This window comes from Choloepus didactylus, chromosome 27 (genome assembly GCF_015220235.1).
Source record: "Choloepus didactylus isolate mChoDid1 chromosome 27, mChoDid1.pri, whole genome shotgun sequence".
Lineage (NCBI taxonomy): Eukaryota > Metazoa > Chordata > Mammalia > Pilosa > Megalonychidae > Choloepus > Choloepus didactylus.
The window spans coordinates 7,413,712-7,435,546 of NC_051333.1; the positions used below are offsets into that span (position 1 = coordinate 7,413,712).

The 21,835-nt window shown below is 59.1% G+C and overlaps 2 protein-coding genes across 4 annotated transcripts in view; one reads left to right on the forward strand and one right to left on the reverse strand.

The window, feature by feature from the left end:
* FUZ (fuzzy planar cell polarity protein) lies at positions 1-4,630 on the forward strand. Of its 2 annotated transcripts, none has more exons than XM_037820575.1 (11): positions 1-364; positions 623-765; positions 1,022-1,106; positions 1,256-1,324; positions 1,527-1,631; positions 2,378-2,575; positions 2,684-2,779; positions 3,069-3,175; positions 3,250-3,314; positions 3,395-3,469; positions 4,251-4,630. In XM_037820575.1, the coding sequence occupies exons 1-11, from the start codon at positions 254-256 to the stop codon at positions 4,472-4,474; spliced, it is 1,278 nt and encodes a 425-aa protein (XP_037676503.1). In that variant the 5' UTR covers positions 1-253; the 3' UTR covers positions 4,475-4,630. The 2 variants fall into 2 exon arrangements, with proteins under 2 accessions (XP_037676503.1, XP_037676504.1); XM_037820576.1 differs by having other exon boundaries at positions 2-364; positions 623-744; positions 4,251-4,627.
* The window catches only part of AP2A1 (adaptor related protein complex 2 subunit alpha 1), a 27,832-nt gene continuing 10,541 nt past the window's right edge, over positions 4,545-21,835 (reverse strand). Inside the window, exons 5-24 of one of the 2 annotated variants that reach the window (XM_037820555.1) lie at positions 17,016-17,145; positions 16,485-16,586; positions 14,938-15,046; positions 10,944-11,094; positions 10,576-10,744; positions 10,356-10,493; positions 9,997-10,179; positions 9,448-9,545; positions 8,878-9,109; positions 8,594-8,761; positions 8,347-8,510; positions 7,920-7,985; positions 7,538-7,594; positions 7,346-7,428; positions 7,148-7,237; positions 5,963-6,086; positions 5,769-5,885; positions 5,600-5,669; positions 5,236-5,370; positions 4,545-4,972 (exon numbers count right to left, since the gene is read on the reverse strand). In XM_037820555.1, the coding sequence (XP_037676483.1) occupies positions 4,895-4,972; positions 5,236-5,370; positions 5,600-5,669; positions 5,769-5,885; positions 5,963-6,086; positions 7,148-7,237; positions 7,346-7,428; positions 7,538-7,594; positions 7,920-7,985; positions 8,347-8,510; positions 8,594-8,761; positions 8,878-9,109; positions 9,448-9,545; positions 9,997-10,179; positions 10,356-10,493; positions 10,576-10,744; positions 10,944-11,094; positions 14,938-15,046; positions 16,485-16,586; positions 17,016-17,145 (2,464 nt within the window). In that variant the 3' untranslated portion in view covers positions 4,545-4,894. The remainder of the gene's footprint in view (positions 4,973-5,235; positions 5,371-5,599; positions 5,670-5,768; positions 5,886-5,962; positions 6,087-7,147; positions 7,238-7,345; positions 7,429-7,537; positions 7,595-7,919; positions 7,986-8,346; positions 8,511-8,593; positions 8,762-8,877; positions 9,110-9,447; positions 9,546-9,996; positions 10,180-10,355; positions 10,494-10,575; positions 10,745-10,943; positions 11,095-14,937; positions 15,047-16,484; positions 16,587-17,015; positions 17,146-21,835) is intronic. The other variant, XM_037820556.1, reaches the window with a different exon arrangement.

Consider the following 21,835-nt stretch of genomic DNA (forward strand, 5'->3'; position numbering starts at 1 on the left):
CCATCTTTTTTAGGGGCACCCTGACTTCCGGCCCTGCGGAAGGGAACCATACGAGGTTTGGGAGAGGCTCCGAAATAGGGACTGAGCGGCTCTTTGAGTTGGATGAAGTAGGCGGGAATTTAGTCCTCTTCCATTCCGCTCCGCATCTCGCCTTCTGGCGCTGAGGACGTCAGGCTGACTTAGTGTGACTTCCGGCATTCTCCAAGGCGGGCACTGATCATCCTCACGTGGAGACCTGCAGGGGGGATTCCGAATGGGAGAAGAGGGGGCAGGGGGCACCGTGCACCTGCTGTGCCTCGCGGCCTCCAGCGGGGTCCCCCTGTTCTGCCGGAGCAGCCGCGGCGGCGTCCCTGCCCGCCAGCAGGTGGGCCCCTGGACGCCTGGTTCTCCGAAATAGGGAAATGTGTTCACGTGCTTGGACTCCAGGTCCCGACGGGAGCAGGGGTTGGGGAAATTTCCGTGGAGTTTCCAGGGTCAAGAGTGCAATGGACTAATAATCCTGGTTCCCCGAAGAGGAAGTGCCAGGGAACCTAGAAAGTGGTGGGGGTTGGGGACCTGGACACGTGGGTCCCAGGGAGGCGGGGACTAGGGCTCCTGTCTAATGCCCCCAACCCCTCTCCAGCTCCCGTTCTCTGTCATCGGCTCTCTCAATGGAGTCCACATGTTCGGGCAGAATCTGGAGGTGCAGCTGAGCTCTGCGAGGACCGAGGATACGACCATCGTGTGGAAAAGCTTCCATGACAGGTCCCCAGCCAGGAGCCTGGAGTAGGGACAGGGCCTGGGGTGATAGCCCTTCTTGAAGATGATGCCTGAGGGCCTTCCAGCTCCCAAAGCCAGCTGTTTATTTAGCTGCGAAATCTCTGCTTTACCCTGTCTGATCACTGATTTTCCCTGTAAGAGGCAGGTGGGGCTGGGGAAGGACATAGCTGGCCTGCCAGGACCAAGGGTTAGCCCCTACAACACTCACTACCCTGTTTCCTGGGTCAGGACTCATTCTTTCTTATCCCCTTCCTTTTCCCAGCATTACCCTCATTGTTCTGTCATCCGAGAAGGGCACCTCGGAGCTGAGGCTGGAGAGACTACTCCAGATGGTGTTTGGGGCCATGGTGAGACTCCCCAGCCCTCTTTTTCCCCAAACCCAGGAATCAGAGTCTTCCAGACCCTGGAGTCCAGGCCTTCCAGCCCCTCCTCCCTCAGTCCCAGGAGTCCAGAACCAGTTTTTCAGGGTTCCTACTCTCATATACGGTTCTTCTAGGTTCTTATTGTGGGACTTGAAGAACTGACCAATATCCGCAACGTAGAGAGACTGAAGAAGGAGTTGAGGGTGAGCCCACAGAATGTGATTCTGGGAAGTTAGGACCCTGGGCACTGCCTCCTGGGACCTACAGTTCCCAGCAGCCCCTGGGGCAGCCTGATCTGGTGGGCTTTTGGGGGCTCCTTGGATGTCTGACCATGGAGCTGACCCAGCAGGGTGTTTCCTCAGGGGGAGGCTGCAGATCTGGGGCCCACCCTTCTCCCTCTGCTAGGCCAGTTACTGCCTCATCGACAGCTTCCTGGGGGACTCAGAGCTCATCGGGGACCTGACCCAGTGTGTGGACTGCGTGGTTCCTCCGGAGGGTTCCATCCTGCAGGTGCTGGGGACGCTCTGGGAACTCTTAACCCATCCCTGCAGCCCTGACTGTGTCATCCTCTTACCCTGGGCCATTACCCCATCCTCTTCCCATCCTCCCAGCTTCCAGCAGTCCCCTTCAGCTTGACTACCACTCATCCCCAGAGGGGTCTTTCTATACCCAGAGCTGTCCCTTCCTGGCTCACAGGTCTCCCTGGGTTCCCACCACCCCAGAACGAGGCCCCAACCTCAGCCTGGCATTCCAGGACCTGTAGAATTGGATGCCTGCTAACTTGCTCAGCCTAAGCTCTGCCAAATCTACAGCCCACCCTAACTCAGTTGCCTCACAGTTCCCACAAATCCCAATAACTTGCCAGCTTCCCAAGCTTACAACTGCTGTGCCTTATGCTTGGTGAATCTGTTCTCTATCCTTCCTGAAATACTGCTTCTGCTGATTCACCTGGTGGGGCCACCTCCCAGCTGTGCGACTCTTGGCAGGTGACTTGACCTCTCTGAGCTTCAGAAGGTGGCTGACTGTGCCGGCTTGGCACCTAGTGGGACTCAGTAAACGGTAGCCCTGGCTGTTGTAATCACTGGCCTTTATCACATGCACATATCAGGCTGGCGAGCTACCTGCTTGATCTAATTTCACCATGTGAGTTGGGGACGTTCCTGCAGGTGTCGGGTGTCTTCTCACTGCTCACCCACCTGGGAGGTCCCTGCCGCCCCCTGCTGGCGTCTCCTGACCTGCCTGCCTCCCTTTGCCAGGAAACCCTCTCAGGGTTCGCCGAGGCCTCGGGCACGGCCTTCGTCAGCCTGGTGGTGTCGGGCCGGGTGGTGGCAGCCACAGAGGGCTGGTGGCGGCTGGGGATGCCCGAGGCCGTGCTGCTTCCCTGGCTGCTGGGCTCCCTGCCGCCGCACGCCGCTCGCGACTACCCGGTGTACCTGCCCCACGGGAGTCCCACGGTGAGTGGGCGGGGCCGGCGGGGGAGGGGCTCCGGGAGGGGTGGGGCCTAGAGGCCCGGGCGCGAGGGGGCGGAGCTGCGGCCAGCCCCGCCCTCTACCCCGCCCCAGGTCCCGCACCGGCTGCTGACCCTGACACTGCTGCCTGGCCTGGAGCTGTGTCTGCTCTGCGGGCCATGCCCGCCCCTCGGCCAGCTGGAGCCGCAGGTGGGTCCTCGCCACGGCCCGCTCGTGTCCTGGTCACCCGCCGCCCCCGCGAGCCCCGGCTCTGTCCTCCGGCCACCCGCTCCCCGCGGCGCCCACACCCCCAGGCCCCGCCCCCGCGGGACCTCTTTTAATCGCCCACCCCCCGCGCAGCGTCCCCCTCGTTGCGCCCCTCGAGTCGTGTGACCCCACCCTTCCCGGGCCCGCCCCTCCCGCCCTCTGACCCGCCCTCCTCTGCGGCCCCGCCTCCCTCCTCCCACCCGCCCCGCTGTCCCCACCTGTGCCCCCGCAGCTTCTGGAGCGCTGGTGGCTGCCCCTGCTGGATCCCCTGCGGGCCTGTCTGCCGCTCGGACCCCGGGCGCTGCCCGCCGGCTTTCCCCTCCACGCCGACATCCTCGGGTAGGCTGGGCCGGGGGAGTCGGCCGGGGGTCCTCCTTCCCTCTTCCGTGGCCATGACGCCCCCTTCCCCACAGGTTGCTGCTCCTCCACCTGGAACTGAGGCGCTCCCTTTTCACCGTGGATCCCTCGGGAGACAAAGGTAAGGGAGGACGAGGGCGGAGCCGGCAGGGCCGGGGGCAGGCGGGGGCTCCCCCTCACCCCGTCTCTCCGCACCCCCAGGGCCCACCCCTGAGCATCGCCGGCACCTCCTCCGCTCCTTCTACACCTTGGTCACGGGCACGCACTTCCCACCAGGTCAGCGGGGGCCATGCGCCCCCATTTCACAGGCGGGGACTCTGAAGCCCCAGGGCCCTCAGGGTGGGAGCCAGAGGGGGGCTGGAGAAACTGGCAGGAGAACCCAGTAAGCTTTGGGAATGACTTTCCTGGAGTAATTGGAATTGAGATCAGAAGGGAAGTGGGATCTGAGCCTGGATGATCCGTGATAATCCTAAAAGTTAACACTGAGGCCTTGTCTCTCGCTAAGCACTGACCCAAGGGGTTTCACCTGCAATGACTCACTTCATCCTCAGAGCCGAGTATTATCCTGCTGTATTCCATTTCTGTGTTATAGCTGAGGAAACTGAGGCCCAGCTATTAAGTGGCAGAGCCACGATTTTCAAACACAGGCAGCCTGGCCCCCAGGTCCCCACGCCTAACCACTCAGCACCACTGCTGCTGAAAGCACACGCTTGGCCTGGTCTGGGGGCTCCACAGAGCCCCAGCTCCTCCTGCTCCCTCCACGGACACAGTCCAGGGTGACAAAGGCAGGGACCTGGGATGAGGCTCCACCCAGAGAACACCCTGGTGAGGGTGGCCGAGGGGAAAGAGCTCTGCCTCTGAGGGATGACCCTGTTGCCCACCATTTACCCTGGTTTCCCGTCTGCCTGGGGCTGCCCTGTTTCCTGAGGATACTGTGGCCTGAGGCTGGGGGTTAGAGTGATCTGAAGGACAGAGCGCACTGGTGGGAGCTGGGAGCCACCCTCGTGGTCCAGGCCCTGCCGGTTGCTGGCCTCAGCCCTCCCTGTGTCTTCCCCAGAACAAGCAGCCCCGGAGAAGGCGGCCCTGGCAGCCCCGCGGGCCCCACTGCCCCGAGCCTGCTACCTGGTGACGGGACCCGAGGAGCCAGGCGCAGGATGGCGGCTGGTGGCCCTGCAGTCAGGGCCCCGGCAGCTGCTGCTGCTGCTGTCCCCGCAGAGCCCTAGCCACGGGCTGCGGGGCCTGGCCACCCGCACCCTGCACGCCCTCAGCCCCCTCCTCTGACCCCTGGCGGGCCGGGGGACGCTGAGGGAGGCAGACACGGGGCGACTAGCAGCAGACACGGGGGTGACTAGCGTCTCTGTGTTTATTCGCTCACAATAATACACGGCCCCAGATGGGGAGGGGGCAGGAGGGGCAACAACGGGGTGGGGGAGGGAGGGGAGGAGGCACCTGCTTCCCTGGCCCCTCTCCCCTCTGTGCTCGGGGGGGGAAAGGGAGGAAGGGGGCCCCCCTGACCCCCCAGAATGTAAACAGCAGCAGATGAACAAAAATAAAAATACAAAAGGCCAAAGGAAGGTCCCAGACATCCCCCCACCCCTGGGTCGTCCCTGTCACCAGCGGAGGCCCCCTTGCTGCCCGATCCACGGAAGTCGGCCTAGTCCCGGGGCTGCCAGGCAGTGGCCACGGGGCAGAGTCCAGGGCTCAGAACTGCTGGGCCAGCAGCTCGCACAGGTGACGGGAGACGGGCTCCTTGCTGGTACGCAGGGTCAGCCGGTACATCTGGGGGGCACGGGGGGGAGGACTCAGGGAGGAGGCAAGGGGACAGGGAGCCCAGGAGGGGGGTATGGGGGAGGTGAAAGGAGAAAAAATGAGGAAGGAAAAAGAAGGATAAAGGGGCCAGGAGAAGAAAGAAAGGACAAGAAGTAGAAATAAAAGGGACCGAGTGGGCAGAGAGAAGGTAAATGACAGGAGGTGGGGGGAGGCAGGGTCCAGACCCCAGGTGGAGGAGTCTAGACTTCAGGCAGCGGGCGACCACCACTCACCTGGGCTTGGGCGTTGGGCTCCAGCCGGAGCAGGCAGCCCACCTGCAGGCCTTTCGTCTGAATAATTCCAGCCCCCACGAAGTTCTCAGGGTTGGGGTCCACGTTGTCCAGGAGAGCAGAGCCAAACCCCAGCAGCTGGGGGGCAGGGAGGGGGCATCAAGAGAGGGCTAGACCTCTGAGTAGCTCCCAGACAGTGGCAGGCCCCTTCCCCCCCAAAACTCTGGAGTGGGCTGCATCTCACAGACGGGGAGAAGTGGTTCTGTGAAGTTAGGCCACCACGCTCCAAATCCCGGTTAGGGGGAAGCTTGGCCAGAATGTCACCAGGGACCCCTCAGCCCAGACCTCCAAGCCCCAAGCCGCTCACCTTGGCCTTAGTCACCTCCGCGTCCATGGGGTGGTTGGCTTTGAAGATTTTCTGTGCTTCCTGTTGGGGGCTGGGGACCGGCAAGGTTCGAGTCAGGGACTTGGTGGCTCCCTGGCCTGGCCCACTCAGCAAGTGCCCCCACCCCGGCTCCCCGCCCCCCACCCCTCACAGGCTCAGCTGCTTCCAGCGCTGGAAGAAGTCCTGGGCCGCCATCTCCGTGGGCTGGAAAAACTTGTTGATGGTCACCGGGAGCTTCAGCGTGAGGGACTGGGAGGTGCCCCCATATCTGGTGGGGAGGAGGGCGCGCGGAGTCAGGCCCCGCCCCCTTGGCCCAGAAGCCCCGCCCCGCCCCGCCCCACTCACCGGAAGCGCACGGACAGGAGCGGAGGCGTCAGGAAGTCCCGCAAGCACTCGATGTTGAGCACCTGCTGCACCTGTGCCCCACCGTCCACCTGCGCCGCCACCCGCTTGGTCTGCACGGCCAGCTGTGCCCACCATGGTCAAGGAAGCCAGAAACAGAGGATGTGGTGGAGGGGGGAGTCCCAGCTGTGAACCCCCAATGGGGCCCTAAACTTTCCCATCCTCACCCTACAAGTCTTCAAAGTCGTGACTATGGGCGACCTCTGGCCCTGCCCCAGCGGCTCCCTCCTGAGCCGACCACCTGCAGTATGTCCTAAGAGCCCAATGGGGACTGGACTCCCAGCTCTCACCCCCTGGGTGCCTGAGGGTGGTACCTAACTGCCTCTAGCCTCATCTATACAGTGGACCTCCTGGTACTGTCCGCAGCGACCTCAGGATTCAATGCAATATCCATGGAAAAGGACTGTGTGCTCAGTGCACAGCACGGAGTTGTCCCTGTCCCTGTCTTCCTCTGCCGTCAGGTCTGCCCTCAACAACCCGACTGCCAGCACAGGAGCTCGTGTGCTGCTCACCCCCATGCCCAGAGCGAAGCTGAGCCTATGGAGGCTCTGGAAATGCTGGATTAGGGAACGAAGCCGAGCGCTGCAAAGGGCCTCAACGTTTCAGGGTGCGGTCGCTCTAAGTTCAGCCATAGGAAGTGGAGGCCCAGAGGAGGGAAGAGGGAACTGACGCTGCCCGAGGGGGCTCACTGCATGCCGGGCGCCCTTCCGGGGTTTTCCAACCACTCTGATCTTCAAAACGACTCCATGGGGAGAAGGAAGTGGATCTGCCCTTTACAGGAGGCTTAGAGAGGCCGACTGACATGGGGTCACGCAGAAGAGGGTGCCAGCCAGCATGCGGGCACTGGGTCTGGCTCCTGGTGCAGGAAGGATCACGGGCGTGGAGCTGACAGAGAAGGAAGATGCAGGAGGGGACTGGGGCTCCAAGGGGTTCTGAAGTATCACCTCGGGCACACTTGTCACAGAGCTGCATCACGGTCCCCTGCCCTGACAACCACCAGGACGGGGAATGAGTCCGGCCCTCTTACAGATGAAGACCCTGAATCTCAGGGAAGTGGCCATGTGCCCAGCTCTCCCAGGAAGTGGGAGGGCCCGGAGGGGAGGGGCTGGGCCGAGCCCGAGCGGATATGAGTCTGGAGGTCTCCGGGATGGACGACGGTGGGTGAGAAGTTCTGGAACTGCACCGAGGTTTTGTTGCCATAGAAGAGATACATGCGGCCTGTGGTGGGGAGAGGCAGGGCTCGATCTGGCATCCTTTGATCTCTCTCACCAACCTCCACTCAGGCCAAGGTCTCCCTCCCCAGCCCCCTGATCTGCCCAGACGCACCCAGATTCTGCCTAAACTCTGACTTGACTCCGATCTGCAGCAGCTGGTTTTCAAACAGGACCCCATTGTTCTTGCACACGAACCTGGCAGGTGTGGGGGGCAGGGAGATCAGGGAAATAAGGGGTCTGTCTGGGCCCAGGCTTGTGCCCCCAACGTGTGTCCACTGCCCTCACTCTCTCTCCTAGGACTCACTTATTCAGCAGGTCATCAGCTTCTGGGATGGGAGGCCCGACATCCTCAGGACCTGGGCTGGGAGCCGGGAAATGAGTGAGACGGGAAGGGGCTTGGGGAACCAGGGATAACGTCCCAGAGCCCAGAAAGGACAGAACCCCAGAAACCACATACCCAGACACCCCAAAGTACCTCAGAGAACCCCAGTATCAGGCTGGCCCTTGACTCTAATGGGAATGGGGCCCTGAACATACACCCCTTCCCAGTCAGGGGACCCCAGGTTTCACTCCCCGAGTCCTTGCTTTTGCTGCTCACCAGAAAAACCCCTTGGCGAGAACCCCCAGTTCCTGACCCTCCCTGGGGGACAAAAGAGCCTGCTGCCCACCCCCCGACCACCCCTTACTCAGCAGCTGGAGCTGGGTCAGCCAGGAAAGCCATGGGGCTCTCAGGGGCGGGCGGCTCCAGCTCGCTGGGCCATCCAATCCCAGAGCAGACAAGAGAAGATAGGCGTGGCAGGCAGCCAATCCCAGAGAAGCAGCAAGAGGGACCAGGAGAGAAAGAGGGAGGAAGGAAGGAGAGAAGAAGAGCAGGCTGAGAACGGTGACAGGAGAGAACCCAACAGGGTGGCCAAGCCAGGAAAGAGTCCTGAGTGGTCGGGGAGGAAGGCGGCCCGGGGGCAGGCAGCAGCCGGGGCTGAGGAAGGCACAGGGACAGGGAGAGTGGAGCAAGTCAGAGACAAGCCTGGCTCAGGGAGAGGAGGGCAGAGGCCAAAAGGGGCAGCCCTGGCGGGACCCGCGGGGAGGGGACCCAGGGTCCCACGCGGGCAGTACCTGAGGAAGGCCTCCTCGGGGGTGGGCCCCAGGCTGGGCTGGGCGGCCGGGCCATCCGAGAAGACGTCCACCAGGAGGTTCCCTGCGCTGGCAGGGGCCGGGGCTGCTGCTGGGGGAGGAGCTGCCCGCAGCCCCAGGAGGTCGGCGGAGGGCGAGGGCGTCGACTGTGGGAGGCGCAGGGGAGGGTAAGAACGCAGGGCGCCCTGGCCAGGCTCGGCCGGGTGGGGCCCGCTGTCCTGGGACTCACCACGGCACTGGGGGTGGGCTCCACGCCCCCGTTGAGGTCACTGCTGCTGGCGTCCCTTCGGCCCTCGTCCAGGGCGCTCCCAGCCCCAGGCCCCTTCTTGCGCTTCAGCTTGGCCAGAATGGAAGATTCGCGCTCCGGGAACGGCGGCATCTCCTCCAGCACCGTGGCCTGGCAAAGGCGAGGAGGCCAGTCAGGGAGAGGCCGGTGGCCGAGAGGTGGCGGGTGGGGCAGGCTCTGGTCGGATCGAGGAGGGCGGCGGATGGGGCAGGGGCCCGGGCTCTGACCAGGACGTCGGTGCTGGCCACGGAGCTGAGTGTGAGGTACTCGACGGCTCGCTGCTGCAGCTCCACGTCGGCGTTGCGCAGCTGGGAGCCGGCCCGCAGCACCCCCTGGATGGTGGCCTTGGTCTCGGGGAAGAGGTTGATGAATTTGATGTAGGTGGACAGCAGCAGGGCCCTGGTGGCCACGCTACAGAGGTGGAACTTGGAGTGCAGCAGGGAGAACTGAACCGGGGGGCTGTGGGGGTGAAGGTCAGGGGTCAGGCTCCATCCAACCTCGTCCCCATCTCCTAGCGAGGTGCCACCTCCCTCTGCCTTGGGCTGGGAAGGGGGCTGGACCCTTCCCAGGACCCTGGGAGGTCATCTCCCAAGGTTCCAGTGCAGCAGCCTTGATTGCTCTATCCCAGAGGCTGCTGGGAGTGAGGTTCTCTCTTGCCCTGACGAGTAGGCAGTCAAGGAGCTCAGAGTACATCTGGGAACCCTATTCACACTGGCCTGGGCATTGTGGGGGACCAGAAGCCCCAGGCACCTCAGAAGTCCGTGTGCCCACCTTTCCTCCATCCAGAGGCTCCTCACCTGGAACGGGGGTCCCCGGCGATCAGGTTCCCAAACTCCCCAAGGATGTAGCCGCCAACCTTCACCATGTTCTCATGACAGGCCGGGGCCTGGAGCGCCTGGGAAAGAAGGTGGGGGAGAAGCCCAGTGAGCGCTGCGCCGTGGTGGAGCCAGGCAGGCACTTCATGAGCGTCTCCTGTGGATCCTCACATGTCTGTGGTGGAGGTGGGATCACAGGTGAGAAACCGAGGCTCGTGGAGCGCAAGGGACTTGTCCCAACTCATGCAGGCAGTAAAACATGGAAGGAAAACCACCGCGATCTGGGGTCGGCAACAGCATACCGGCTGCCAAACACCCGTGCTCAGCTGACTGCTCGGCTCTCATCAGGCCCAGGGGGCCACGGCCCCCATGACCCTTCAGGAGCTCCGAGGGACAGAGACACCATGTGGCAGTCACATGGGCAGCCAAGGATGAAGCAGCATGGCCGCCCGGGCTGGCTGGCCCCACAGCCCCGGCTGTCCGTGCTCTGCCCCAGTGCCCCTTTGTGGGGATCCAGGCAGGGCAGCTGACCTCAAAGACAGTCTTGGCGGCGTAGCCCTGGACGTCGTCACGGTTGGTGACAATCTGCAGCACCCGGTACCACACTTCCTCGCTCACATAGTCGCCGGCAATGCGGATGAGGTTGAGGATGGTGTCCACGTACCAGCTGTAGTCCACAGCGTACTTCTCCGCCAGGATGGCCACCTTCAGGACCTGCCGGGTGGGGCCAGGGCGGGCGTGTGTGCGAGCCCGTGGCGGGGTCAGGCCGCGAGCTTGCACCCGGGACCTGGGATCCTGCCCCCACCCCGGAGTGCAGGCCCCCAGCCCCTCCTCCTCCCTCAGACCCGGGGGTCCTGCCCGAGCCCTTCCCCAGCAGCCCTGGGACTCACGATCTCCTCGCGGATGGCGTAGTCAGCTGTCTCCAGGTACCTCAGCATCTCCGACACGATCTGCCTGGCGTTGCTCCGGTCGCACATGGCGTAGAGGAGGTCGGCTGCCCGCTGCCGCACGCTGACGTCCCGCTCGGTCTGGGAGGGCACGGGGCTGGGGCTGTGTTCTCGGCTGCCGCGGGCCCGGGCTGGGGGTGGGGGCAGGGGGCCGGGGTCTCACCTTGAGGGCACTGATGACGGTGTCAATGTGGGTCTTGACGGCCTCGTGGGAGAACTCGGAGCTGGCCAGCGCGCACATGCTCTCCAGCGCCAGGTAGCGCAGGTTGGTCTCGCGGTGCTGCAGGAACTGGCCCAGCTGGTTGCAGGCGCGCACCAGCAGGTTGGGCTCGCTGCGGGCGGTGCAGTGACAGGGGCAGACAGACGGGGACAGGGGCACATGGAGGGTTCGGGCCGGTTATCCAGCTCATGTCCCCAAGGTCCAGGCCCCCTCCTCCTGCAGACCCAGGAGTCCCAGGCCCAGGGCCTCCCCTCCCAGCCCCAGGCATCAGGTCATCAGCCCCCCACCTCCCAGTGGCCCCAGCGGGGCACCTGTCGTAGTGGATGATGAGGCTGATGGTCTCGAAGAGGATGGCGTTCTTCGCATTGGAGTGCTGGACCTTCTTGGACTTGGGCGGCTCCTGGGCCTTGTTGAGTACGGTCTCCAGACACTCCACCAGCCGCCCCTTCACGGCCGCATCCTCTGGGGAAAATGGAGGGCACGCCGGGGCTGAGCTCTCAGGCAGGGGCAGGGCCATGCTACTGCTCCCGTCCTCCATGGGAAGACACGGGCCTGCCTCCAGCTGGCCAAACCCCCTGCAGCTCCATCCTTTATTCCCCAAGTCCCTTCCTGCATCCCTGGCCCACAGGGGCGGTGGAAGAGGCCAAGAGAAGACACATCTGTAGTCCTGGCTCCTGTCCTGCCCTGCCTGGACCCGCTGGGCAAGTGGCTGCACCTTATGAGCCTCAGGGTCCTTTACTGCAGCACTGATGTCCTCTGAGGTTTCCCAGTGGGGAAAGCTCTGGAACCCTCCCCAGAGATACCAGGCTGGGCCACAGGCCCACAACCCAGGCCCTCCCAAGAGGCAGTCTGAGCACTGAGCATGTCCTGCCAGAAATGCATTCACCTTTCAACCCTCTGCCCAGAGGCCGGGCTCCTTGCTGGGGGCCTCCCCACCACTGAGCGTGGCACCCACCAGCCAGACACCCAGACGGACACTGATAACTGAGGCCCCTGGGGATGCGCTACAACAGCCAAGGCAAAGAGCACCTGTCAGGTATTCTAGCAAATATTTGACATCTGAGTGTACCAGGAATTGCACAGGAGAGAGGAATGAGCTAAAGCCACCACAAGGCAGCACTCAGCCAAATCCAAAGTGTGGGACATATGGCAAGACACAGCTATTCTGGTCCCTTCAGAAACAGGTGGGAAAAGAGTGACAACTAAATGCCACCCACAATCCTGGGCTGGATCTAATAATGAAGGAGAGAAGCCCCAGAAGTCACAATCAGGATGTAGGAAAAAATTAGAATACAGAGAACTGAGAGCTTTGTATCAATGTTAAAGTTCTTGAACTTGACAACTGTACTTGAGATGGCTGTAAGTTAAATACCCTTGTACTTAGAAAAGGTAAACAGAAATATTAAGTGTTCAAGGAGCCTGATGCATACAACCTCCATCCACTAAAATGGAAGAGTACATCACACTGGGGGGCTGTTTTTAGGGGGTGTTATGGGTTGAATTATGTCCCCCAAAAAGACATGTTTGAGTCCTCCCCCTGGTCCTGTGCAGGCAACCTCATGGGTCTCTGAAGATGTGATTAGTCAAGATGAAGCTGCACTGGCCTGGGGTCTGAGAAGGACAGGGAGCTTGGGACGCCCCGTGGACACAGGGAGACTCGGTGGCCGGTGGCCACAGAGGCCTCTGACTCACACAGGGGAGCACTCGGTAAGTGCTGATTTCTCACTGCAAACCACTGAGGCCAGAAGACAGTGGGATGACATATATAAATGCCAGTCATACTGGACTTTTGGTTTGTAAGTCCACTTTTTACTTCCTGCAGAATCTAAAAGGCAAATGCATAAAATGTAAGGAGAAATCAGTGGCTTTGGACTCCTAGTGTACAAATATACAGTCTATGACAAGAACTACATAAAGGTTAGGGACACAGTTTGTGGACACTGCTGAAGTTAAGTTGGTACCAAAGCAAACGAGATTGTTACAAACTTGCCATCTGAATTTAAGCCCCATGGCGACCACAAAGAAAATATCAGAGAATACATAAGCTCAAAGAGACAGAAATTAGAGTACAGAGTGCCAGGGGTAGGGTCAGGGGCAAAGGGGAGTTAATGCCTAAAGAGTGTAGGGTTTCTGTTTGAGGGAATAAGAACATTTAGTAATGGAAGGTGGTAAGGGTATCACAATTATGTGAGTTTTATTAATCCCATTGAATGATGTGCTTGGGAGTGGCTGAAAGAAAAAAGTTTATGTTGTATGCATGTTACCACAATTAAAAAAAAGGAAGAGCAGCTAAAGAGACAATGACAATTAAAGGCAATACACGATCCTGGATGGGATCTAGCAAGGGAGGAGAAAAGGTTCAAAGGCACATTACTGGGCCATATGAAAACACTGGAATATAGACGGTCAGCTCCATGTCAGCGTTAAATTGCTTCAACTTGGTAACTGCACTTAAGGTGGTTACATAAGTGAACACCCTTGTTTCTAGGAAATATATATGGCAGTGTTATGTGTTCAAAGAGCATGATTTATTCAATCTACACTCAAGTGAAAAATGGGTTGATAGACAGAGGTATTGATTGATGGATGGATGGATAGAATCATATGAAAAATGTGGCAAAAAGTTAAAATTGATGGCTCTGGGTATCTGGTGAGGTAGGGGTATGTCGGAGTTCTCTGTATGGGGTTTGGATTATTTTTGTAACTGTCCTGTAAGTTTGAAAGAATCTCAAAATAAAAAATTAAAAAAAAATATACTTGGGGGAAAGCTAATATTAGGGGACAAGGAGGTAATTCTTTTAGATTACAAGAGACTCGTGAAAGCCAATAATCAAATGTGTTGGTCGTACCTATGTTAGCTCCTAGTCTGAATTAGTTAACTGAAAAGGACATTTTGGAGACAACTGGGGGAATCTGGCCCAGGTATCGGATAAGTCAGGGAATTGTTAACTTGTGGAGCCAGAGAATTGCTACCATGAATGAAAATACCTGTGTTTTCAGAAACACAAAACAAAGCATTAACGGTGAAACATCTTTATGTCTGCGATTTACATTAAAATACATTTTTTTTAAAGATAAGGCAGATTCCTGCAGAATCTAAAAGGCAAATGCGTAAAATGTAAGGAGAAAATGTTATGTCTGGGTAATGGGTACTTTCTATTTCTTTGTATATTGAGAAAATTTTCATGATAAATTGTTTAAAAAAATTATGTGGCAATAAATGGATGACAGTCCCTTCTGGCCAGCCACCGTTGGTCAAAAGGGACGATGTGGGGTTGGTGGTCTCTCTGGCCCAACCCCAGGGCAATTCCTCCAGCGGAGGGGGGTCATAATCGGTAACCCAAAGTTGTCAGTGGGGCCTGAGACAGCCATGGGCTTAAAGCGCTCCTCAAGCCTCCCAGAGCATGCAGGAGACATCCCCCAGGCCACGCAACAAATCCACCAGGGCGCACACAAGCTGCGAGGTACCCTGGCGATGTCTGTGTCAGACACTGAGTCACAGCATGTGCATGCACAGACGCAGACACTCAAACAGGCAGAGGTGAACACCAGACACGGACACACAGACACACCTGCACAACACAACCAGGTGCACACACAGAGACAGGCCCGCCACAGAGCCCCCACACACACCCACAGCTGCTGTGAGCACTGAGCACTGAGCGTGCCGCACACCCACACCTGGCCCACAGCAGGTGCAGAGGAGGGAGCCGGTGTAGGAAGCCCCCACCGTGTGCCAGCACCTTAGCGCCAGGTTCTTCCAGACTGCTGTGTGTCAGGCAGCTGAGGCCCGAGGAGCTCTGGGAAGGCTGTGGCTCGACTCTGAGACTCAGTTTCCCCACTTGCACACTGCGGTGACTGTACCCATTGCCAACTCTGCAGGCAAGGCTCAGGAGCCCCTGCAGAGCCCTGGGCTGGGTGTGGGTGCCTCATACAGGGTGCCATCCTGACCTTCAGGGAGGAGGGCAGGTTCCCAACCAGGCACCAAAGCCCATGACAAAGCCACACTCGCTAGAAGAGCAGTCATGGCGTCACCATGTGCACGGCAGGGAATTGGTAGCCCTCGGCCATTTGCCTGATCCTCTGTGCCATGCAGGGTGGGCAGAGCAGACTCCTCTCCACGCTTCTCACTGAGCCACACGCTTGTCCTGTGAGCCCCCTGGGCAGGCCCTGGGCTTGGCTGCCCCCCACCGCGGCCGCCTCACCTCAAGGCCTCACCTGGGCCTCCAGTGCCACCTGCCTGCCGCCAGCTCTGGAGGTCCCCCAGATCCCCCCAGCAAGAGCCCAGGGCAGGACTGGTGTTACCTGGTGGGGGGTAGCACTGCAGCAGCCGCAGGAGCTTCACCGAGAGCCAGGGGGCTGGGACAAAGTAATAGGTGTAGTCCTGCAGGTCGGTGGAGGCTGAAGAGACGATCTGGGGGAGAGGAGGGGAGGAATGGGCGGGGTCCGGGTGTGAGGGCTGCGCACATCTGCCCAAGTGCATGGTAAACACCATCTTCTGAGAGCATCGCTACCAGGCCAACAGTTTCATGGAGCAGGAAACAGGCTCAGAGGGGGGAGTGAGGAAGTCTGGGTCACACAGCAAGGGAGGGGGTGGACCTGGGACAAATCCCAGGGCAGAGGATATGAAAATTCAGGCTCTCCAGACTCCCTGGTACAGGTCCAGCCAAGGTTTTCCAAATAATGCTGTTGTTCTAATGAGCAAGTCTCTCCTGGTTCCCTCTGTGCAACTGTCCCAGGACCAAGCCAGCCCCTCAGTCCCCCATGCAGCCTCACAATGCCCGGAGCTAGCCCCAGCCCAGCCCGTGCTGCCCCAGCTCCATGGAGGCTGCAGAAAAGGGGTCTAACCCTTTTTTGGGTCCCCAGGTGTAATATGAGGTCAGACACAATGAATGCTCAAGGGAAGAGATGGGGAATTAGTGAAAGACTGTGTAACTTTTTCTTCACAGCAAAGTCGTACTCAACTGTGAAAACCTCTTCTCCAGGAGGCACTCCCATAAAGCTCTGTGCTGCCTCCATGAAGGCATGCGGCTGCACCCACACTGTCGCTGTCTGGATGTCCTCTGCCAGCATGGCACACGGGACAACTCAGGGGTGTGGTGGAAGAATGAACGAGCCGGTGTGCTATCACTGTTGTCTGGGAATCCAAGCCTCTTCCCCCCAGCACAGGAGGCACTTATATTTACTCCAAGTCTCAATCTGGGTAGCACCTCCTCCAGGCAGCCTTCCCAGACTGGGTTACGCGCCACCTCTGGGCTCCTAAGTGGCCCATGCCGCCTCCCTGACAGCACAGACCACCCGTTTTACGACTGTCTCAGTAGTCTGCCCCCCCTGCCCCGCAGCAGGACAGGGAGTCCTTGGAAGGCAGGGCTCGGGTCCGGCTCATCTCTGTATCCCAGTGTCACCCAACCCAGAGCCCAGGCCCCAGGAGGCCTCAGGGAGTGTTTCCAGGACAGGAGGGGAGGTGCTAAGAGGGCAAGAACACAGGAGCGAAAGAGAGATGCATGAGGAAGAGAAGGAGAGAGGAAAAGCAAGAGAGGAAGAGGCAAGAGGAAACAGAGGGGCCGAGAGGGGGAGGAGGGCACCAGCACTGCCTCCTGGGTGCTGCATGTGGGCCGGGCCCTGCTCCAGGTGCTTTAAGCAGGTTATTCCACATCCCCGCAGCCGGGCCAGGAGGTGGGCCTGCCGTCATCCCCACTGTACACATGGGGCAAGTGAGGCCCAGAGAGGCGAAGCCGACTGCCCAGGGCCACGCAGCCAGGACGAAGCTGAGAGGGACCGAACCCAGGCTGCAGGCTGCGGAGTCTCAGGGAGGGCGAGGGGGCCAGAGAGGGGCTGGAGGGGACACGCACCCGGCTCAGGCGCGACACGGCCAGGGAGATGCAGGCCTTGAAGTCGTCAGGGTTCTTCTTGCAGAGGCAGGTGATGAGGCTGACGGCGGCTGTGACCACACCCTGGGGACAGAGGAGTGGCCAATCAGGGGCCTGCGGCCACTCCCAGAGCCCAGGATGAGGCTCCGACTGTAGACTCAGCCGCGGGGCAGGGCCAGGGGCACAAACAGGAGGCTGGAGTTTGGGGGGTGGGGGTTTGGGTGTATAAATGTGTGAGTTTCTGGAGCCAAGGGGGCTGGGGAACCGGGGCCAGCGAGGACCTGGGCATCTGGGTGGGGACTCTAGAGGGCTCAGAGGCTGGTCGTGGGGACAGAGGCCGGGGTCTCTTTGGTGTTCAGACAAGAGATGGGAGCTGTGAGGAGGCCCCTGGGTGTCAGGAACAGAGGCTGGTTGGCACCTTCTGGGGGGCCAGCTGGGTGACGGGTGCTGGGGACCCTGGACCAGGGTCTCTGGGGCAGAGGGTGGGGTCTGTGGCCGGGGCGGGGGCCTCACCATGTGCTGGTCGTTGAGCAGGTGCACCACACGGGCTGTCCACTCGCCCATGGGTACCAGGTCGGGCGAGGCCTTGTAGAGCCGCAGCAGGCAGAGGGCAGCACTCTGCTTCACGCTGTCCATGCTGTCCCTGCGGGGCCACAAGGCGGGCGGGACGCAAGCCTCAGTGCCGGCCTAGTCCCTCGGGCCTCAGTTTCCTCGCCTGCCAGACGGGCTGCACCCCAGGATCCAGGTGGGGCGGCCAGCAAGGTAAAGCAAACTAGCAAGCCTGGCTCTGCCCCTCCGATCATCTACCAAGCATTAAGTGAGTGCCTGCTGGATACCAGGCCCTGCCCCGGGTGCTGTGGATCCAGAGGACAAACGAGTCAAACCTCTAAGCTGGTCCATCAGTACTCTGGCAAACACACCCCTCCGGGTTGAGGACCACAGAGTAAATCAGGGCTGGGGCCACCCCACCCTGGTGACATGCAGGAACTTAACGAGGTCATGCAGTGACTTAACGAGGAAAGACAGAAAGTCTCTGCAACTAAACCCCCAGGCGGGTCCAGCCTGCGTGTGGGAGGAGGGGCAACAGGGCCACCTGGCAGGAGCTGGGAGGGGGTGCACACAGGGGGCTGGGGCACAGGAAGGCGCAGATCGGGCGAGGCCTGGTGGGCCCGGGGAGTGCTCTGCCCTGAAGCTGGGGGAGTAGGACCCCGGGAGGCCCCACCCCCGCAGGACCGCGCTTGGGGTGCACCGGCGCCCTCTGGCGGCCGTGTGGGGAACAGATGGCGGCGGCCAGGGCGCGATCAGGGAGGGCGGAGCGGGTGACCAAGCAGGGAGAGAAAATGCTAAGCTGCAGGCGTGGACGAAAGAGGAAGGGGCCGTGAGCCAAGGGCAGAGGCCAGGAAACGGATTCTCCCCGGAGCCCCAGCAAGGACGCAGCCCTGCCCTCCCCCTGCACTTAGCCCAGAGAGACTGACCTTGGGTCTCTGACGTCCAGAACCCTAACAGAGCACATCTGCCTCGTTTCAGCCACTAAGTCAGTGGCCGCTCGTCACAGAACCACAGGGAGCTGGTGCGGGCACTTAACTGGCGCGAGGCCTGGGGGTCCCCGGGTGCTGGGCTCTGTTGGCTGGGTCGGCGCTGCACCCCAAGACCCCAAGCATCACCCACTTGAGGGACAAAGGGCGGGGAAGGGGCTGGTGCCCTAGCAAGTGCCTGGCTCTTTTGGGATGATAGGCTACGAGCCTCTCCGACAGGCAGGTGCGTCCTGAGGAAAACAAGGACCCTGTAGGGTTCCGGAATGAAGAAATGAGGCTATGTGTCAAAGGTTGCCGGGCCTCAAGCTAGGAGGTGTGGGGGGCCGTCGTGATCGCTCAGGCTGCAGCCTCCCCGTAAGGGGGCTCCCAGAAAGGGCACGGCAGAAGCAAAGGCCAAGGACATAGAGGGGAGACCTGGGAGCCCTGCACAAGGCAAGACCAGGTAAAAAGGTGCATCGCCAGAGTGTGGAGGAAAGCTGGACAAACGGGGTGGCTACCCTCACTTCTGAACGCCAGGCAGAGGCGTCTGACAGGCCACCACATGTTCAAGACCAGGGAGGCCGGAACCCTGGGCCAACAGCCGGGGCTGGACCTGGGGCCAGGCCCTCTGAGGGGGTGAGACTGCAGCCAGGTGTGGGGCCAACCCAAACCTGCCATTCCACTCCTGCACAGCAGCCTACGGCCGACTACCTGTTTATAAAGACACCAGTGGAACGCCCACCCCCAAGACAACGCTCACTCAGTGGTGGCCTTTTCACTGCCACCACCCTAGCTCACGTTTCACAAGTGCCAACACTGCCAAGCTCTGTCCTCAGAGCTCTCCCACGTTAACCCATCTGGTTCTCCCCACGGCCCTAGATGGAGGTGGGTGCCACCATCACCTGCGCTTACTGAGACGGAAATGTCCACTTCAATAGAAAACGGTGTTAACACGATCAAAGGAGAGCTACATACCCACCTGGTTAAGTTAAACAGAGTGTGATCACATTTAGGGAAAGTGTCAAACACCACAGTTCACAGCTGCTCGTGCAGGTATAAAAGGGCCAAATGTGCAAGGGAGGAATGGCCAGCCAACGAAGGGGGTGGGGGTGGGGCAGGTCAAAGGTCAAGGGGGAATTCAACTGCAACTGCTTCTTGCTGAAAATTTAAAATGTGCTAGCAAATGACCCAGCAGCTCTGCTCCATAGGTTCACACAAACCCTAGCCCACGAATGTATTATTCATGATAGCAAAAAAGTGGAAACAACCCAGAAGTCCACCAAATGACTGAACATGGTGCAGCCAAACTGTGGAGAGTGCTTCAGCCGTAAAAAGGAACGATGCTCTGCAACACGCTACAAGGCAGATGAGCCTGAAGACATGACGCTAAGTGAGAGAAGCCAGACGCCATGTGAGTCCACTTATCTGAAATGTACACAACAGCAAATCCAGAGAGAGAAAGCAGATCAGTGGCTGCAGGCACTGGGGGAGGGGGGTTGGGGGTGACTCTAACGGGTGTGGGTTTCTTTGGGGACAATGAAATGTGCTGGAATGAGAGCACTGGTGGCTGCACGACCCTGTGGATATCTGAAAACCTCTGAATTGTACACTTGACAAGCATCAGGTGGACTTTATCTCACTACCCCCACCCCAGAGGAAAAAAAAAAAAAAAGCCCTGGGTGCCCCCGTCACTGTGGACGCCACGTCCAGCGCTGACAGCCAGGCAGCCCCGCCCTGGGGCCTCCGCCTCTGCTGCGGGCCGAGCGCCACCACCCACGCCCGCCGCACCCAGCCACGCTGGCCGCCTTCTCAGGCCCCCCCCACCTCGGGGGGGCCGGCGACCTCCGCTGCACCCACGCCACTGGGGACTCGGTGTCCCCGTCTAAGGGAAACTGTCGCCAGCAGCCGGCTCGACTGCCCTCTCCTGCTTCCGTCAGTTTCTTCCCTCTGCTTCTGAGTCGCGGCCCTTCTTAGTTTTCCTCCCACGCCCCGCTGTACAGCTCCACCCATGGGGCCACCCTGGGCTCAGCTCTCAGGCCACTTCCCCTTGCCACTGACACCCTCCCTAAGGCTGTCACCCAGCCCGCGGCTCTAGTTACCGCCGATTCCTGCACTGTCCTAGCCGGGAGCCACCAGCCCCGCGCCGCTCCTGAGCACCGGCACCGTGGCTGCTCCACGTGGAGATGCCCAGACGCGGAAAATACTGTCTTCCAAAGTCTCGGCATGAGAAAAAGAAGGTAAAACAGCTCATCGACCGTTTTTAAACCGTCTAAATGTTGAAATAATGGTATTTTAAATATGGTGGGTTCAATTAAAGTCAATTTCATCTCTACCTTTTTTTTTTTTAATGTGGTTATTAGGAAAGTGAAAAGGACGGAGAAGGCCTGCACTGTATTCCCACCACAATCTAATCCACTGGCAGTGTGACTTCCAAAACAGCCCGCTCAAAACCTCCGCTACTGCCACAACTCTGGCTGGGCTAACCCCCATCAGGTCTCACCTGGACGACAGCAGCAGACGCCTCCCTGTCCCCCAGCTTCCGTCCTTGTCCCTCAGTACACAAACAGTCTATTCTTCTGCTTAAGATTTTTGGGCAACTTAAATCTGGGGATCAGCCTCTTTCACTGGTTCTGGAATATTCTTAGCCACGATCTCTTCAAACGTTGCCTCTGACATTCTCTCCCTTCTCTTTCTAGAACTCGAAATAGAGTTGTAATAAGCTTTCTCTATCTTCCGGGCCTCTTGAGCTTCCCTTTGTGTTTTCTATCTCTTTGGTTCCTTGGGCTGCATTTTGATTAATTTCTTCAGTTTTAGGGCCTGTTCACTAATTCTCACTTCAGCTGTGTCTACTCTGCTGTTAAACCAGCCCACTGAATTTTTTTTTTTATTTCAATTATCTTTTTAATGTCCTTTTCAAATCTGCTTGCTCTTTACTCATATTTCTAAGCCCTCCTCATTTCCAGAAACATATTAAACACATTTACATTCTGTATCTGATCATTCCAATTCAAATATTATTTTCAGTTTTATTTCTGCTGGTCCTCTCTCATGGTGTCCTGCTTACTTGTGTTTAGTGACTGGTGACTGTGAGCTACTCGCCCAACTTAGCGCTTCATTTGTGGAAATCTGAGGCCTATGGTAAAGCGAGGCTCCTCCCTCCACCGAAGGGGCCTGATTGTTTCTGTTGGGCACTGGGGCCCTACCAATTTGGATCACTTTAAACTGAAGCTAAACTTACGGATTTCTGGACAACCCAGGCAGGGTAAATTCAGGTTTAAAACCAGTGTGAGGGCTGGGCTGTGCCAAGGGCTGAGACAGGTCATTTGGCTTGCAGTCCCCAAGGGGGTTTATTTCTAGGTCGCCTTTATTTTGAAGTGTGGCTTCTGGAGTCTCTCCTTAAACAAACTTTGTCTTCGGTTCCCAGAGACCATCATGAGGCCCCAAGACTAACACCTGAGTTCAGCAAATGCCTCCAAAGCACAATCTGGCTATATTGCTCCCTTTAGCTCCCTGGGTGCCAGGCTTCTCTTAGCTTGAAGAATATTTCCTTTCCTCTTTTATCCAACAGTTATAGTTAGGGATCAGTGAGATCATCAGTCCGGAACCTAGTCCCCCACACTGCCAGGAAAAGAAGTCCTACAGTCTCCCATAACAGGTAGAGTGAGCTTTTCAAAATATAAATCCTGACCCTTCTCATTTACCTGCTTAAAACACACCAACTGCTTTCCATTTCCATTAGGATCAAATCCAAACTCGTTTACTCTCTTCTGTTTGCTGCCCTGCAGCCAGAGAGGCCTTCCTGAGATCCGTGGCCATGGA